This window comes from Prionailurus bengalensis, chromosome B3 (genome assembly GCF_016509475.1).
Source record: "Prionailurus bengalensis isolate Pbe53 chromosome B3, Fcat_Pben_1.1_paternal_pri, whole genome shotgun sequence".
NCBI classification, from domain to species: Eukaryota; Metazoa; Chordata; class Mammalia; order Carnivora; family Felidae; genus Prionailurus; species Prionailurus bengalensis.
Window position 1 is genome coordinate 50859576 of NC_057355.1, and position 17779 is coordinate 50877354.

General features: G+C 37.1%; 1 protein-coding gene across 2 annotated transcripts in view; it reads left to right on the top strand.

Annotated features, from left to right (window-relative positions):
- Positions 1-17779, top strand: part of WDR72 (WD repeat domain 72) — a 235291-nt gene that overhangs the window by 18536 nt on the left and 198976 nt on the right. For both annotated transcript variants that reach the window (XM_043555388.1, XM_043555387.1), the window contains exons 2-4: positions 6705-6868; positions 10973-11079; positions 17147-17225. In XM_043555388.1, the coding sequence (XP_043411323.1) occupies positions 6716-6868; positions 10973-11079; positions 17147-17225 (339 nt within the window). In that variant the 5' untranslated portion in view covers positions 6705-6715. The remainder of the gene's footprint in view (positions 1-6704; positions 6869-10972; positions 11080-17146; positions 17226-17779) is intronic.

Below are 17779 nucleotides of genomic sequence, written 5' to 3' on the forward strand. Positions count from 1 at the left end.
GAATAAAGCAAAAGTGTAATGGTGGAAAAGTTTGATACATGGGTAACTGTTGCTATGATCCAGAAGTATGAAGCTAAAAAAAAAAAGTATAGTAATTTGTTGAATACCACTATGTCTTTCACATTATAAACATGATCTCATTTCACCTTGACAATAGCCCTGGTTTAGGCATCATTATCATTTCCAGGTTAGAGACGAGAAAACAAGAGCCAGGGTGATTAAATGACTCACATTTAAGTCTAACCTGACTTAAAGTCTATAATCTTAATTAGCTCCCTCCTTTTGGAATATAGAGCTGAAAAATAATACAGAAGATAATTTATTCAACCAAGACCTCATTGTTTTCTCATGTTCAAAATACTGTGCCTCGGGCACTGTAGAGAATATAATAAGGATTAAGGAATGATTCCCATCTTCACAAAGAATAGAAGGAAAAAGCATCAAAATCATATAATACAATAATGTTGTTCAAATTTAAAGTAATATTTTTCAAGTACCCATTGTGGGCTAGGCACTACACTAACCTTGCAGTAGTGTTTCATTTCATTAGGGAGACATCATTGCACAGCAGATAATTTTAGGGGAAATAGGAAACCAGAATAATACAAAGTAGCTGATTATTGGGTAGACAATGTTGCAATGATTCAAGCAAGAGAAGTTGATTTTCCAGAGTAAAGGGGCTATAAATAACTCCCCTCAGGAATTATTTATCTTCAGCATAATGTTAGTTAATAATTACAATGTACTAATTCCCTGGCAAATGTTTCCCAAATTTATGTCTGCTATAGTTTTTTCTTGGTAGTCTAGACAAATTTCCTTGACTCCAGTTTCCTAAGTGAGCTTGAAAAGGTGACAGGAGAGTCCTTAGACAAGAGCCAAGTGCACAATGCCTATAGACAAAAAATTCCTGGCTTCCTTTGGAACAGTGTGACCCTGAGCACGCCCTTTTCTACCACTTCTTAGTTCTGAGAAGCACATGTTAGCTATGGGAAGAGTGAGGCTAAAGTGCACATGACTTCCAGATGGTGATTTTTGTTGTAATACTAGAAGCCACGCTGAAAAGACCAATACAAAGTTAGGAGTAGTGTTTCTTAGGAGGAGAATGTTAAAACACACCCAAGCGGTTCTTCTCACTACCAGCTTTGTGATCTTCACGTCTATCATATTACCTCGTATTCACAGGAATGACTTATGCCCCCAAGGCGAATTTTCCTGATAAGTGAAACTTACTATTTAACTCTGTCTTCGAAGTTGAAAACAATTACTTTCTGCTTTTCTGCCTTCTTAAACAGTGTATTGGCCATCTTATCGTGTTTTACTCAGCCAGTCAGTGCCATAATGCATAATAATTGCCTTGGGTTGAAATACCATGGAGCCCTTGGGGGTGATGGCGATTTGGGCCCACGATTTATCTGTGAATGCTGTATTCTCTCAGGCCTTATTTGTTAGGAAAATGTCTTTATATAGCCCTCACTTTGAGTGATAGCTAAGTATAAAAACCTAGGTTGACATTGACCCTCAGCATTTTACCGGTAATATTCCAGTAGCTTTTGGCCTTAATGTTGCTGTGGAGAGATCTACTTTAAGCATACTTGATGTTCCTTTTTTAGGTTGTTTTGTTTTATTTCCTTCATGCTTTGCCTTTAATGTAGCGTTTCTCTACAGTTTCTCTAAGATGTACTTTGGTGTCCATTTATTTCTAGTTTAATCCTCCTTAACACATTAGATTCTTAAATCTAAGTTTTGTATCTTTGAAATAGTCTGGAAAGTGGCAGACCCATTAATAATATGCCTTAAAAATATTTCAAACTTATGGGGCACCTGAGTGGCTCAGTCAGTTAAGCATCTGACACTTGATTTCAGCTCAGGTCATGATCTTGGGGCTCATGAGTTCGAGTCCTGCATCGGGCTCTGTGCTGACAGCCTGGAGCCTACTTAGGATTTTGTCTCTCTCCTTGTCTCTCTCTCTCTTTCAAAATAAATAAATAAAAATTTGAAAACAATGCTTATAAAATATTTCAAAATTGGGGTGAGCAGTAAGTATAGTACACAGAACTATTTTCATGAAAACTATTTAAGAGTAATTTGCCAATCTATTACTCCATCTTTGAAGAATTAATTTGTATTTCTTAGAACAAAGATGTTCTCCTATATAATCTCCTATATAATCACCCTTCAAAATTAGAAAATTAGAAAATTAGCATTGATCTATTCCTACTATTCAGTCCTAGACCCCCCTCAAGTATTGCCAGTTATCCTAGTAATGTCTGCAGTAGTAAGAGGATCCAGGCAAGACCCATGTCTTACATTTAGTTGTCCTGTCTCTTGAGTCTTTAGTTGGAGCGGTTTCTTAGTTTTTGACTTTCATGACCTTCGTTGGCCTTTTTGAAAATTACAGTTCAGTTATTTCACAGAGGCCTTCGGTTTGTATTCATCACCATTAGATTCAAGTCACACATCTTTGGCAGGAACACCACAGAAGTAGTGCTGAGTTCGCCTCACAGCATCCTATCCAGTGGCGTGTGACTCTGATATGCCACATCACGGATGCTTACTTCCATCATTTGCTAGGCTCTTCTGTAAAGTTACTCTTTTTTTCCCCTTTGTAATTAGTAATTATCAGTGTGAACGCATGGCTTCCCATTTTATTCCATGAGTTTCAATCTGTTCCTAGCATGATTCACTTTGATGTCCATATTGTCCATAACTTGGCTGGTGGGCGTCCATTCAACCTGGCTTCTGTGTCCCTTTGATACACCCTGTCACTCTCTGAGCACTTCCTTGCTTTCAACAATAATATATGCCGGTATCATTTTGGATTTTCCCTGTTCCACACCTGGAATCAACCAATTTCCCAAGAAACCCAGCTCCTTTTCATAAAGACTCATATTGAGGGGGTGCCTGGATGGCTCTGTTGGTTAAGCATCAGACTCTTGAATTCCAGTCAGGTCATGATCTCACTCTTCCTGAGTTCAAACCCTGAATGGGAGTCTCTCCCACCCTCTCTCTCTCTCGGCCACTGCCCCACTCTTGCATTCTCTCTCTCTCTCTCTCTCTCTCTCTCTCTCTCTCTCTCTCTCTCCCTCTCTCAAAATAAATAAATAAACTTTAAAAAAGGAAAAAAAAAGAATAGTATTTAGAAGATGCTAAGTGAGTTGTTGCTGTGGGAGTTGTTGCTGCTCCTCGGGCCTTGGGGAACAGAGATGGGAAGTGTGTACGTGTGGTGCATGTCTTCATACCAAAACCTCTGATTCCATTGCAACATCACAGAGAGTGTTCCAGTTTTCTTCCTTTTCTACTTCCAACTCTCTTTTCTGGTAATAAGAAACCTGGTTCCTGTTATCTTATTAACATATTCATTATTTGATCAATTACTCTGAATGTAACCAATTTTCTGTAAATGCTGCTGCCTTGCTTTCTGTGCGGATGTCCTCCTGATCACTAGATGGCTTCATCACCCCTGGAGGATCTGTCTGCTAACCCCAGATGTGAATACTCTGCTCAGCCACTGTATTCCCTGTGTCTGGTTACACTTTCTGTTAGTGCTCCTTCTCATACAGCCAAGACATGCTGAACCTCCCCCAGCATGCCTGCCTTCCTTAGCCTCCCTGGGCTCCTGCACTCTAGGCCAGGCCATCCCTGTAAATGGAAGTTCACATCACCCTGTCCAGTCTCTGACTCCCCTGTGCCAGTACCTCCTTACCAAGCATGAAAACCACATCACCCTGCTTGGGTTTTAGCACTCCTCACTGGATCTGCCTTCAGTACAAATACCCTTCTCACCTTACCCAGGTTTCTGAACCCCATATCAGGGCCACTTCCTTCATCATCCTCACAGTGTCAACTCTTTCCTTCTTGCTCAGGCCCCAACACCCAGTATGAGACAGCCTTGCACACACTGTCCCTCTTCACTCTGCCTGGGTTGTGCATCTCACACAGACCTGCCCCGTGTTTGGGCATCTTACTTATCCTTCCTGGGCTCCAATTTCATGTGTTCTCAGATGCCCTCCTCACCCTATATGAGCTCTGACACTCCATTCAAGTTTTCTCTGTCCAGTGGTTTTAGGAGTGAACTAGCCAGGAAGAGAAAGGGTTCTACCTTTTTTTGGAGCTTATATTAGATAAATGTTGGGTGTTTTCATTGTGTTATCTATACCTCTTAATATCTCTGTTTGATCTTACCTCCCTGATTTCTTTCATTCAACGTTCTCTTTCTTTACTACTCCTTGCCTTTTTTTCCTCTGGGTAATTTCTTGAGAATTATCTTTAAGTCCATTGATTCTCTCTTCACTTGAGTCTATTTTGATTTATTCTCTTGACATTTGTTATAGTCCAATGATTATGTTTTATTTCTAGAAGTAGTATCTGTTTGTTTTACAATTCTACCTGTTTATTTTTTTGTAGGCTGTCTTTTTTCCTAGGGTTTTAAATTTCTTCTTTTGTCTCTTTAATAGTTTAAAATAACTTAATACATTTGTTCTTCTTTTGCAGTAAGTTTTATATTTTTCTGTTAGTGTTAGTTCCTGGTGTACTGATCTTTCTGTTTACTTATGGTGTATTATTTTCTTGAATGTTTTGTAATTTTTAATTGGGAGTTTGGTTGTGAAGTATCTTTTAAAATGCTTTCTTTTTTAAAAAATAGTTTTATTAAAGTGTAACAGAAATGCAGTATATTTATATGTCTATGTATATGTATTGAAAATGTACAATTGTATATGTTCCCACTGGTACCTTTGACCTGAGGACACTTTTTTACATGGGTTTCTGCACGTGGGGATTCTGGCATTATATGTATGTCATGATATTTTTTATTAAACCTGTTTTGTGGTTCAGGTTTGGCATGTTTTTCTTGGGAGTTTTGGAAATCAGCTTCCTTATCTTTCTGAGTAGTGTTGGAGTTATTTTAGATTCCATTTCATTGAGCAAGGAAGGGCTTCTCGCCCTTAAGTGGGGATTAACACTTAAACATCTAGCCAACAGATCCATGTACAGACTCAGCTCTCATTTCAGGTTTCTCTTAGACTTGTAATGCCTGGAATTTCCTAGACTTATTTAAAAGCATGACTATTAAGCAACAATTAAAACACACAAACACATGTACACACACACACACACACACACACACACACAGAAAGAGAGAGAGAGAACATTCTTTCTCTGTGTTTGAAGCAGAAGTCCAAGTTCAGATTACAGTGTTATTGAAATCAGAACTCTTTGGTTAGCTTAGTAATGTGATTAATATGTGTGGTTCTGGTAGTCTGAATTGCAAAGTTCCAGATATTTCGCATAGAAATCTTAGTTTCATGGTGCCTGGGGCCTGTGGTAAGAATAGTACAGACCACTTGTGTACTGACCTAAGAAGTGAACCATCAGGAAGTAGGTATTGAATTCCAAACGGCTGAACTATAAGTAAATTTTTGAAAGGAACCAGTTTATGGGCTAAGCACTGCCTACATTGAATTTGTGTTCATAGTGTAGTGCATACCCCTGTTTATATGTGTGTGAGCCTATGTGCAATTAAACATTACAAAGAATATGTACCATAAATTTTAATAACTTATATTGGCACTTGTCCTGTTGATGCTTCAGTACCAGAAGTCCTGCAGGACAGAAGGTTTTTTCATTTTGTTAACTTTCTTAAGCCAAATGTGGGAAGTAAGTTTGGCATCTTTTTCCCTCTCTTATCTTTGACATTTTTAATAAGACTAGTTAGATCCTATAAAGTCATAAGAGGAAACATACTAATCTACTCTAAAGATTTATAGCATGATTAATCACCAAATTATTTGTGATTTCAGAAAAGAATGCCTATTTGGGGGAAACATTTAACTCAGTGTGCCACAAACAGTAATGCACATATCCCTAGGTGATATTTGAGATCATTTTGGGGGATATACAGGCAAGCTTTTTTTGATAATTGCTTATTCATCTTAACCCTTGTAACTTGTACATGAAGGTAGTAATTTCATGAAAATTCTTATTGAGAAAGATATCAAATACAAAAATAAGTGAACTAAAAACAGAACATGAATATCACAGAAATCAGGACAATCATGCATGAATCTTTGAAGACTAGAAAAGACTGTTTTTATAGGAAAGATTTACTTCTTAATTACAAAGTTCAGATATTTGTTACTTAGGTGAAGTGATGACGTTTTGGGGGAAAAAGTATGCAAAGCTGTCTTTGTATTATAGTGTGTAGCCAGCTCTATTCTTCTTAAGAGGCCTAGCTGGGCTTTGGAGCAAGTCAGGATCACCCGTAGTCAGAGCTGTGTGTGGAGTGGGTAGATTATTCCTATCCTTCTCTTTGTCTGCATTAATAGTTACTAACTGAAGGGCACCTGGGTGGCTCAGCTGGTTAGAAGGCTGACGCTTGATCTTGGCTCTCAGGTCTTAATTTCACGGTTGTGAGTTTGAGCCCTGCACTGGGTTCCTTGCTGGGTATGGATCCTACTTCAAAAAAATAAATAAAGTCACAAATTGGGATAAAAGCCATTTCTCTTTGATGGATTAATACTGAGCATGGTAATTTCAATGCCTAATGAGTGCCTTCTCCTCTAATTGACAGGGAAGCACCCTTTTCCCCATCTCTGGGAGAATACATCCCAGAGTTTAGATCATGGTGAGTCCACTTTGTGACATGATCAGTCTTCCCAAATTTTTGAATGATGACTGTGTCCACTTCCCTTCTCTGTTTGTTCAAGATTCTGTCAGCATGAGGTGCTCCCTGCAGGCAGTGGCGCTCTGGGGGAAGAAGGCCCCTCCACACAGCATCACTGCCATCATGATCACTGATGACCAGCAAACCATTGTGACTGGAAGTCAAGAAGGTCAGCTCTGTCTCTGGAATCTCTCACCTGAACTAAAGGTTAGTGAAAGTGATTGACATTGAAACAGAAAGCACTCCCAATATAAACACAATTTGATTCTTCCTGCAATGACAGTGGACGTTTTGCATGATTGTTAAGTAGGTGATTACTGAAGTAATAAATTGGTTTTACTTCTGAATTTGGAGAAAATGAAGTACTATATGATGGATCAAGATCCTATTTGAAAATTTTATTATGAATATTGCTAATCTTAGCTACCAGCTAAGTGTTATCACCCTTGAAGCTGTGCTGAGTGTTACCATTTTACATCCTGAATTATATGTTTAAGTAACTGAACTACAGACATATAAGTATAATTCTAAAAATTATGGCTCGTTAATCTAAACAAAGGGCACCCTTGAAAACCGCTATTAACTAAATGAGTAATATCTTAATTATCTGGGTGTTTCTGTCAGTTTGGCCTTCTTGCTATTCTTTTAGTCTCTGCTTGCATGTGATTTTTAAAGATCACATCAAAAAGCTCTAAATCCACTTTACTATTGTCGTCTTCCTATCTCAGAACCTGACCTCACCTAGGTTTTGGCCCATTGATTGGCAATTAATTGTCCCTGTCCCAAGTCATAAACATTTAACATATTGGAATAGATATTTGCTTAGTGCTAGCAGCCTCTAGACCCAATTTGAACATTTAAACTAATGATGTACTTAAAGTATACTGCCCTCATTAAGAAGCCTTTTAAAGATCAAAGACTATTTTTAGCCTTTAAAGTTTGTCACTTTAAAACCTAAATTAACAATTAATTGTAATTCTATTTTATAGTGTAATTAATTAACATCTCCCATCACAGAAGAGTTACACTGCAGGACTGCCAAGAACTGCATAGCAGAGCAGCTCAGCTCAATGTTTATGAACATCCCAGAAAGAAGGAACTGGTCTTATTGCAACAGTTGAGCTTTGAAAAAAGTGGCCCACCACATGTATTATCTCTTAGAGTTTAAACTCACACTTCTAAATGGCTTCAAATGTCTTGCTACTGTTTTTAATATTTCAGTATAGTGGTTTCTGGCTGGAGTGGTTGTGTTATATAATAGGTAGGATGCAATAAGCTTAAGAAATTTGGAATCTTAGCATTTGTATCTTTTTACATACGTTCCTTGTATTTATTCAGCATTTATTCAACATGCATTTATTGACTACATATAAGTTAGGCAGTACGCTGTGTACCTCGGTTCAAACACGAGAAGACTTGGTGCTGGCCATCAAAGGGGCTGCAGTGCAGTAAAGGAAGGATATTGGCTAATGCTGTGCATATATGTGATAATACAAGGTACTCTGAGTACCTTGAGGGCTGAGGGATTTAGATTTAAAAAAATTAACTAGCAAGAACTAACACCATGTGCTAATTAAAAGCAGTGGCAAAATTAAGCGACTTTGAGATGATTTATGCAAGAAGATGACATAATACTATATTATTATATTTGTGATTTAGACTATCATTTGGTATTAATGTCAAGGGCATACTGACGGCAGAGGGAGAAGAGATAAAGGACAGTGACTATAGTAGGAGCCTCTATGTTAATTTAGGCAAGAAAGTTTTTGAGTATGAACAAAGTCAGTGACAGAGGGGAAGAAAAGGAGATGAAAACTGGGAAGATACTAAGAAGAAAGAATGGGAGGAACTGAGCAAATGATTGGAGTGTGGGTAAATGTGCAGGAACAGTCAAGGTTACCTTATAGATTTGGGGTTTGAGTGGTGGGTGGGACTGGTGGTGTGATGGTATCCTGTATTTGTATAAAGAATAGAGATGATTAGAGAATAGGAACAGGAAGGGAAAGGAGGTGATTTAAGTTCTGGACATCTTGGAGCATCCAAGTATTTATTAGGGGATTAGAAACACATCTCAGTTTTTCCCTGTCCATGGGTTGTGGGACTGTAGGGTACCGGGAAGCTAGAGAATAAGTACCTCCCTGTCCTGGGCTTCTCAACACATGCATCCCAAGCTCAGGGTCCGACTCCCAAAGACCTCTTCGTGGGGTCTCCCAGTGAGGAGCTTCTCCAAGGTTTCATGCTAAGAACTACTTCACTTGTGTTTTCTGGTATTTTTAACACTTTTAAGCATAGAGAAAGGTGAGTTGAACATCCTTCCAGATATATTCCCTGAGTGTTGCTGTGTTCTATTTTTCTTCCTATTTAATACTCAGAAAGAAACACAACAATGACAAACTGAAGAGTAGCAATATTGTGTATAGGAAGAGAATGGAGAGATTGATCAGGTTCTAGTTCTGATATTTACCAACTTTGATGTCAAACAAATGACATATTCATTGAGCCTTGATTTCTTCATCTGTGAAATGGGGGATGAGACCCTGTTCATAGTTGCACTAGTGCCTGGATATGGTGGATGCACAGCAAGTTGTGTGTTCCCATTTGTGCTATTGGAAGCTCTTGGCATTGGGCGGGGTTGGCAACGCTTCATACAGGTAGAGCCCATGAATGGAAGTAAAGGTGCTGTGGATTTCATCATGACAATGAGCAGGTATGATGGTGGATTTTTGTTGTTGTTATTCCTCACAGCAGTTCCAGAATATGATAAAATGAAGAGATTATACTGAAGAGTCAGAGCTTATTCAACTACATGTGGGGAGTTAGTAGCAGAATGAGGACTCCATATGCAAAGCAATGGAATTCCTTTATGCTGTTTTATTCATAGTGGATTTTCTCTAGGAGAGGGAATGTCCTTGATTTGCCCTGATTCATTGCTTAATTTGGCCTGTAATATATGGAAAGGTGTTAAATGCCTGGGGGTATGTGTTCTCAAATGTGATGATGGGGAAAGACAGTATGTTATTTTCTGAGATGGGACCTTCTGGATTTCCCAGGAAAAAGGTGAAATAAGAACTTGGGTTTTAAATGGTTCTCACCAACCACAAAACTTCTTTGTAGTACTGGAAATTTAATCTAACATCTTTTAGAGAAGTATTGCTGATTATGATAGAAATAAGATGAAGGCAGAGAACAATTGTGTTTTGAAATAATTTGTACTCATTGATATGATTTGGTTATCATCTATGGATATGTTTACATAGTTCAGAAAAAGCATAATGAATATGAATTAATTTGGAAATAGATTATTACCCATAGGACAAGTTTTATTACAAATTTTCTAGTCATTCAAATTAAATTTTTAGTCCCTACTGACAATCTCTTCTCCATTTGAAGGGATCTTGCATGTTTCCTGTTTTGTAATTTGATTTTCACAATCTTGTTTTATAAAAACAAAGAGCACTGGACATCTTTCACACATGAGATAATGGAAGAATTAGCCTTCAATGCCATATTTTTAAACTCATGTTTAAAAATCGGTGTTTTTAAATAAGAGCTTAGTTAAAATCTGACTTTTAGTGTGGAAAAATTAGTTTTTATTAGTTTTTATTTCTGAGACAAGAAGCCACATAAGGTTACAGTAAGGTTATAATGATTACAAAAAGGGTAATGTTTTCTTTGTATTATTTTGTAAACTCATTTCTGCATTCTGAAATTTGCGCATTAACATGCTGCTATCACTTGAGGCACATTTTGTGCATAATAAACATCAACACCGACTTACTTGTATTCAAAACCTAGATGTTGTAAAACAGGTCTGGTGATTGTTTAGTTGTCAAGATGGATATAAAACCGAAAACAAAAACCAAAAAAATATGTACAACACAATTCCTGTATCTGGGTATTTTTTTAGGGGTGCCTGGGTGGCTCAGTTGGTTGAATGCCAACTTAGGTTCAGGTCATGATCTCACAGTTCATGGGTTTAGGCCCCGGATGGGTCTCTGTGCTGACAGCTCAGAGCCTGGAGCCTGCTTCGGATTCTGTGTCTCCCTCTCTCACTGCGCCAACCCCAATTGTGCGCTCTCTCTCTCTCTCTCTCTCTCTTTCTCTCTTTTTCTCAAAAATAAATAAACATTAAAAAATAGATTTTTTTTATTCTGTGGATTTTCATGTGGCATAAATCAGTTTTCCTAAAACGTATGTAGAGCAAAAACATAACAGGATTTTCTAATCAGAATTATGAATAGTCACATAAAATGATGTTTATATTCTTAAGAAGTTTACAACTGTTTAAAAGCTTACCCTGATCATTTTCAGATTTCAGCTAAAGAACTTCTGTTTGGTCATTCGGCTTCTGTAACATGTTTGGCAAAAGCGAGAGACTTCTCTAAACAGCCCTATGTCGTTAGTGCTGCTGAAAATGGGTATGTAAGATGTGTGCAACTTTGTAACCATCTGTATTCTCTCTACCTTTTTAAAACCAATTAATGGGGTACAGAATTCGGGAGTTGAAGGAAATCTTAGTGATTATCATGTTCCTTTTACATATAGGAAAATTTTGATCTTGAATGGTAATTTGTGTCATGATCCCAAGGAATGTGATCAGTACTATGTTTCCCAATTTAATACTCTTTTTTTTCTGGATTAAGATCAGAATAAACACCCCAACATGTGTATCAGGCCTTGTGGCAGTCTCCCTCTGTAAAAGATACTGGCAAATGCCACCTGTTATAGAATCTGAAAACGGAAAAGTCTGGGTGCTTGTCTTTTTTCAAGTTGTAACTCACTTTGAGCTCTTAAGCAAACTATCCAAGCCTTCATAGTTTTGTACAACAACTCAATAGTTATACTCCTTATGTAATACACTCGTCTGATATCATTATAGAAGAAACAGAAGAGAGGACTCAGTGGTAAGTGGGATGATGGGAAAAAGGGGAAATAGACTGTGATTTGGGTGCAGTTTCATGGAAGCAAGCTTTATTCCAATGAAATAGAACTAAGCTGTAAGAGAAAAGCCTCACTGATGGAAGATCTACTGGGCTCAGCTGATGAGTTATTTGCCAAAGTAAACCCAGGAATGCAGAATCGATTCAGCATGCATTTGTGAATCAGGGATTGGATTACAGGTTGAAACAAGAGAAACCCCTCCTTTTTGTTTTTAATCTGAGAAGAAATTACATGGCTCTGAATTCTGAGAACGAAAAGAATAATGAGTGTCCACCTTGTAGAAACTTAATAGTTTAACAAAATGCTAGTGAAACAGATATCAAAGCTGTTCTCATAGCTTATAGCAAAGACATAATTGTTAAACCTAGAGAGATTGAACTTTGGATGAGGCTAAAGTGAAATGCACTGGTACATTCTTTTTTTAACAATTGCTAGTAGCTTTCATATGCTAGGACTCCCATTCCGAGTCTAGAGAATTTGGGAGATGGCAATTTTTTATTTTTCCGAGTCTACTTGGAAAATTGAGAAAATTAATAGCTAAATGAGAAATAGCTCTGGAAAGTAATTGAGTTCCAGCTTGAGGTTTTTGCCCATAGTAGTCTAGCTCCAAAAAAGAAACTAAGGTTAATGGGCATATTCTTGATGATAGATGAATTTAGCTGTATGACCCTGCAAATATGATTATTAAAGAGCCAAAGAGTCTGGTTTGGTCTTTCTTTTCCAAAATGATTTGAATTTTCTAGAATTCTGTTCCTTCAAGATGCAAAACTTAGCCTGCATCTGTGAGATACTTTTTAGGCAGTATCTATATTTCAGCTATTGCATACTTAGCAAATCTTGGTTTAATCTGCTGGAAGTTATTAGTGTACTAGGCTTGGTCCATTATGCCCCAAACAATGACTTTAGCTTTGAGTAGACTTGGGAATGACTGTGGACTTAGCATTTCTGCTTCCAAGTTGATCAAAGAGGCACAAAATTGCTTTGACTCAGTATTTCATTTTTCCCCCAGAGTATGATGTCATCAATAGGCATAAATCCTAAGATTCAGGAATCCCAATGAATCCCAGGATACATGAAAGGAAATAGATACCTGGAGGCCTGATGTTGGAACAGACAATGCCAGAGAATGCCAGAGAAAAAGAAAATCCTGAAAGGAGTTAGTGGGAAAAAGCAGATTTATAAAGGAATGTAATTAAGCTGACTTCTCAACAGTAAAATGGAAACTAGACAGCAGTGAAATATCTTCAAAAAGCTGAGAGAAAATAACTGCCAACTTAGAATTGTATCTTTAGCGAAAATGTCTTTTAAAAAAATAAAGTCACAATAGGTATTTAAGACAAATGTTAAGCATTTATTAAGTATTTAAGTAATTAGTACTTAAGTATCTAAGTATTAATAAGTATTAATATAATGCTAACTATTTAAGTAAGTATTTAAGACAAATACTAAGAATGTTCACTGCCCATAGACCCTCTATAAGCACCAGAATTGTAAATGACATTCTTCAGTAAGAAACACAATGATTTCATACAGAAGAGCTGAGATGGAAGAAGGAATATTGAACAAAACCAGCAACGTTTTAGAAAATGCAAATAAATATAGATTAGAAGACAATAATGTTTATATATACCTCCCACCCCCCACCGCCATATATACACACAATCTATAAATATGTCAATTCTAGTCAACAATCACATAGGATAGTGTAGTGATCAGATTCCACATGTTCTTGTTCTAGAGGTGGGTAAAGATGTTGAATAACTTTAGGCTTTAAGCTAGATGTACAAAAAAAAAAAAAGCTAGATGTACATATTTCCAGGGTAGCTGCTAAAAGAACAGAGAGAAGAAATCAAAATAAAAGAAATAGAATACAGAACTTCCAATTTGGAAAAGAAAAATAATGTTATTTAATCCAAAGGAGACAAAATAAATGGGGCAAATAGAAAGCACAGAATAATGTAGTTGAGATAAATCTGACTAAAACCATAATCTCAATTGAGACTGAGCCCTCTAGTTAAATCACGTAGATGGTCATACAATTTAAAAGACAAAAACAGCATAAGGACATAGAAAGGTTAAAAGTAAATGGATGGAAAAAAGATTTACCAGATGAATAATGACCAAAATGTTGATATTTGCTATGTAAATATTTTATGTTAATAAATACATGTAGTTAATAAAACCTTAAGGCAAAAAAAGCCTTGGCATTGATAAAGGGGGTTATTACTTATTAAAAAAACTTTTAATCACAAGCGAGAAGTAAGAAAGTTGGGCAAGTACCCAGTCTTAGAGTCTTCCAGGGCAGTGCTTCTCCAACCTGAGCTTACAGTAGGACCACTTACAGAGCTGGTTTAACAGACTTCTGGCCCCACTTCCAGAGATATGGGTTCAGTAGGTCCAGGCTAAGGTTCAAGAACTTGCATTTCTAACACGTTTCCTGGACAATGCTGATGCTGCTTGTTCAGAGAACACATCTGGCATAGTGAGTACTGAACATGGGGGCAGTGAGAGAAAGTGTGATGTCAAGAATGACTTGGGAAACTCATTGGTGATGATACCATTCACTGAGAATAGAAAACTAAGGCAGGCAGATGTTTTGCTTCATTGTGAATATGAAGAGTGTGAAGTCTTGCAAGTCATTTAGGTAGAGACATCTAATAGCCAGTTGTGTATGGAAATGTAGAGCTCAGTGAATTGGTCTGGGATTCCAACATCATATGGGTGCTACCTGAAGTGATGGGAGTAGATAATTCACCCAGAGAGAGTGTGAAATGTGAGATGGTAAGAAAGCTTAAGACAAAACTAAGGGAAACCAGCATTCCAGAAGCAGAATGGAACCTGAGAATGCCAATGAAACCCTAAAAGTATAATGGAAGATAAAAGAGAGTTTGAAGAACATAAGGGACTTGGATTCAAGATGGCAAACCATGTTTATCTCCTCTCCCTCTAGATGTTTTGTTAAAATTATAATCATAACAACTTTATAGGCAAATAAATATAAGAATAAGCAGGGACCAAAGAAAATAGTCTATTTCTGAAAGTAGAAAAGTGGATATAAGAGTGGTGACTGATCTGCTTATCCACTGGATGAATTTTTATTGAGCTGCTGAGGTAGAGATACAGATTGAGTAAAAAGGGGGGGGGGGCTTTTCTTAAGGAAATCAGTGGGAATTTAACAATTTTCTAATTAAAAAAATTTTTTTTTCAACGTTTATTTTTGGGACAGAGAGAGACAGAGCATGAACGGGGGAGGGGCAGAGAGAGAGGGAGACACAGAATCGGAAACAGGCTCCAGGCTCTGAGCCATCAGCCCAGAGCCCGACGCGGGGCTCGAACTCACGGACCGCGAGATCGTGACCTGGCTGAAGTCGGACGCTTAACCGACTGCGCCACCCAGGCGCCCCACAATTTTCTAATTTTATATGTTGCAGATACTTTCCTCTGTGTTCCTCTTTTAACTCAAATTTAAAAAATCAAAAATTTAAAAATTTTGGCAATTGTTAAACAATTTTTTTGAGTTAAGCTTCCTTTTTAATTGAAGATGATTTAATCTATGTAGAAACTTTGGTAACAGTATTTCAAAAGGAAAAGAAGAATGTACATTTTAACAGTTAATTTTCCTGTGTTCTTATTAAATATGTAACTTGTACTGTTCCAGCTAAAATGTCAATGCTATTTTTGAAACACAACACATTTGCTTTCTTTTCTTAAAAAGAACTGCGAAGCATAAGAGTCAATTTTTGCTTTGTGGTATTTTTGTATATATATTTTCTTACTTTAAGATAGAAAATAAGATAATAAGCAAACAAATAGGGAAAACTTTAGAATCCAAGAGAAACATTGGTATCACGGAGAGAGCTTTTACTGATACAGGCTCCAACCTTGGAAAATGGGATTTTATTAGCATGGCTTGATGTCTGGGTCCTAGCCCCAGTATTTTTAAAAAGTTCCCTGATAACTCTCATGTATAGCCAGTTGAGAACCACTGGTTTAGAGATAGCCTTATCTAGAAACAGATTAATGACCAGGAGCTTTGCAAAACCTACATGTGGGGACTCCAACACAGAGCCATGGAATTAGAATCTCTATGTATAATTTTTGAAATATGCACAGGCGATGTACAGCTAGAGTTGAGAACCATGTTAATAAACTCCAATTCCTTATGAAGCTAAACTTTTATATTAATAGTGACTTAAAGTTCTATTTATTTTTATCTTTGACACTTTTTTTTTACCTTTGAGATATATTATTTCAATTTCTACCTTTTTTCCTAGTTTTATTTCACACACACACACACACACGTGTGCACATTTTCCCTTTGTTTTATTGAGTTACATGAGTTTTCATATTGCCTCAAATCCTTTTTGGAATATGTTTGGATATAAACAGAGAGAAAAAACTATGAATATTTTGTTTTTATATCTAGAACATGATTTCTCAGCCTCAGTACTAAGGACATTTTGGAGCACCGGGAGAATTCTTTGTTGTGGGGCCCTCCTGTGCATTGCTGGATATTTAGCAGCATTCCTGGCCTTTCCCCACTAGATGCCAGTAGTGTGTTCCTGGTTGTGACAACCAAAAATCTCTTATCATTGTCGGATGTCCTTTGGGAGACAAAATCGCCCCAGGTAGAGAACCACTGATTTAAAGATTGATTTCCAGTGTTTGGCCAGAAAAACAAAAAGGCTGGCAAACACCAAATGCATCTAGCATTTACTATGATTAATTCGTATCTTTTGCTTCTTAATAGCAGCTTCTCCCTTAGAGCTAATAAAGCTATCCTTAATTTTTTCATGGAAAGTTTTGCTTATGTGTTGGAAGTGTGAAAACTGAAGAATATTACCAAACAACTCTAAAACAGCCATTCTGGTTTTTGTGAACTGAAATCACATAGATTTAAATTGCCCTGTACTTGGATGCATTTTATCACTGTGTTTCCTAATGGTATGTACATCTTTGTAACATATATGCAACCAAGTCAGAGTTTTGTAAACAATTAGAATTTTCTAAACATGCAGCAGCAAGTGTGATTTCAGCATTTCAGGATAAGCAAAGAAATAAACCATTATCAATTATAGACCAAATATAGCCTCTTGGTGGCACTGTTTATTTTTATAAAAATGATACCTCGGCTCCAGAAGATGCAGCCCTTGATGCGTTATGCTTTTCAGAATATGTAGTTTAAGTTCAGTGAAATAAACCATTTTCAAGAGGATGCAGTTTCCACGGAAAGATTGTTGTACTGTCACTCTAACAGACTGTGATAGCTGTATCCACACAATTTGTTTTAGGTCAGGTTGGTGCTAAGGTAAGGTCTGTAGGCTGGCGGCAGGGTGTAATTACCCAAACAAAAAGACACAGATACAGTATGTCATCCCTGCTAATGACCACAACATTTTCTTGCTCAGTAATCTGTAACAAAAAGCCACATAAACGATCAGGTTGCATTTAAGTGCAGCACTACAGAAAAACTTGGTGGCACAAAAATTATTTCAGCCAATTGACTGGAAATGACAGAGAATAATACCAAGTTATCTCTGCTAGGGAGATGTGTGTTTGGAATGTCACGAACGGACAGCGTGTGGAGAAGGCCACGCTTCCTTACAGGCACACTGCAATCTGTGTAAGTACATTCAGTCCCTTCAGAACATTTCTGGATTCTACAATTCCTTTAGAGCATTTTCTAGGCACATATTTAAAGAAATGTCTTTGGGGGGGATATTCTTTTCTTTAATTTTTCTTTTGTTCCTGAAATAGAACACTGTCAGTTATCATCTGTTATTTTAGCATTTTCCCCCCAAAGTAAACTATTCAAGAATTGTTTTCCTGATTCTTCCTTTATTTTTGTGTCTTTTTAACATAGGTACATTTGAAAGACAGTTTTTTTTTCTTAGTTACACTCCAAACACACACACACACACACACACACACACACACACACACGATACACACGTAGAAAGATTCGGTTTTAATGACAAATTATTTTATAAAGCAAAAAAGGTTTTCTTGTCTTTAATTTTAACTATTTTTAGGTGGATAGGTTCTTAATTTCTGAATTTCTTATTTAGGAAAAGAGAGCAAAAGGTATAGCCATACCTTTATTTCCCAGTATTTAAAAGAGATTTTACCTTTTGGTAGATGGACTCCCAGCATACAGGTAAGGCAGTTGCATTATAC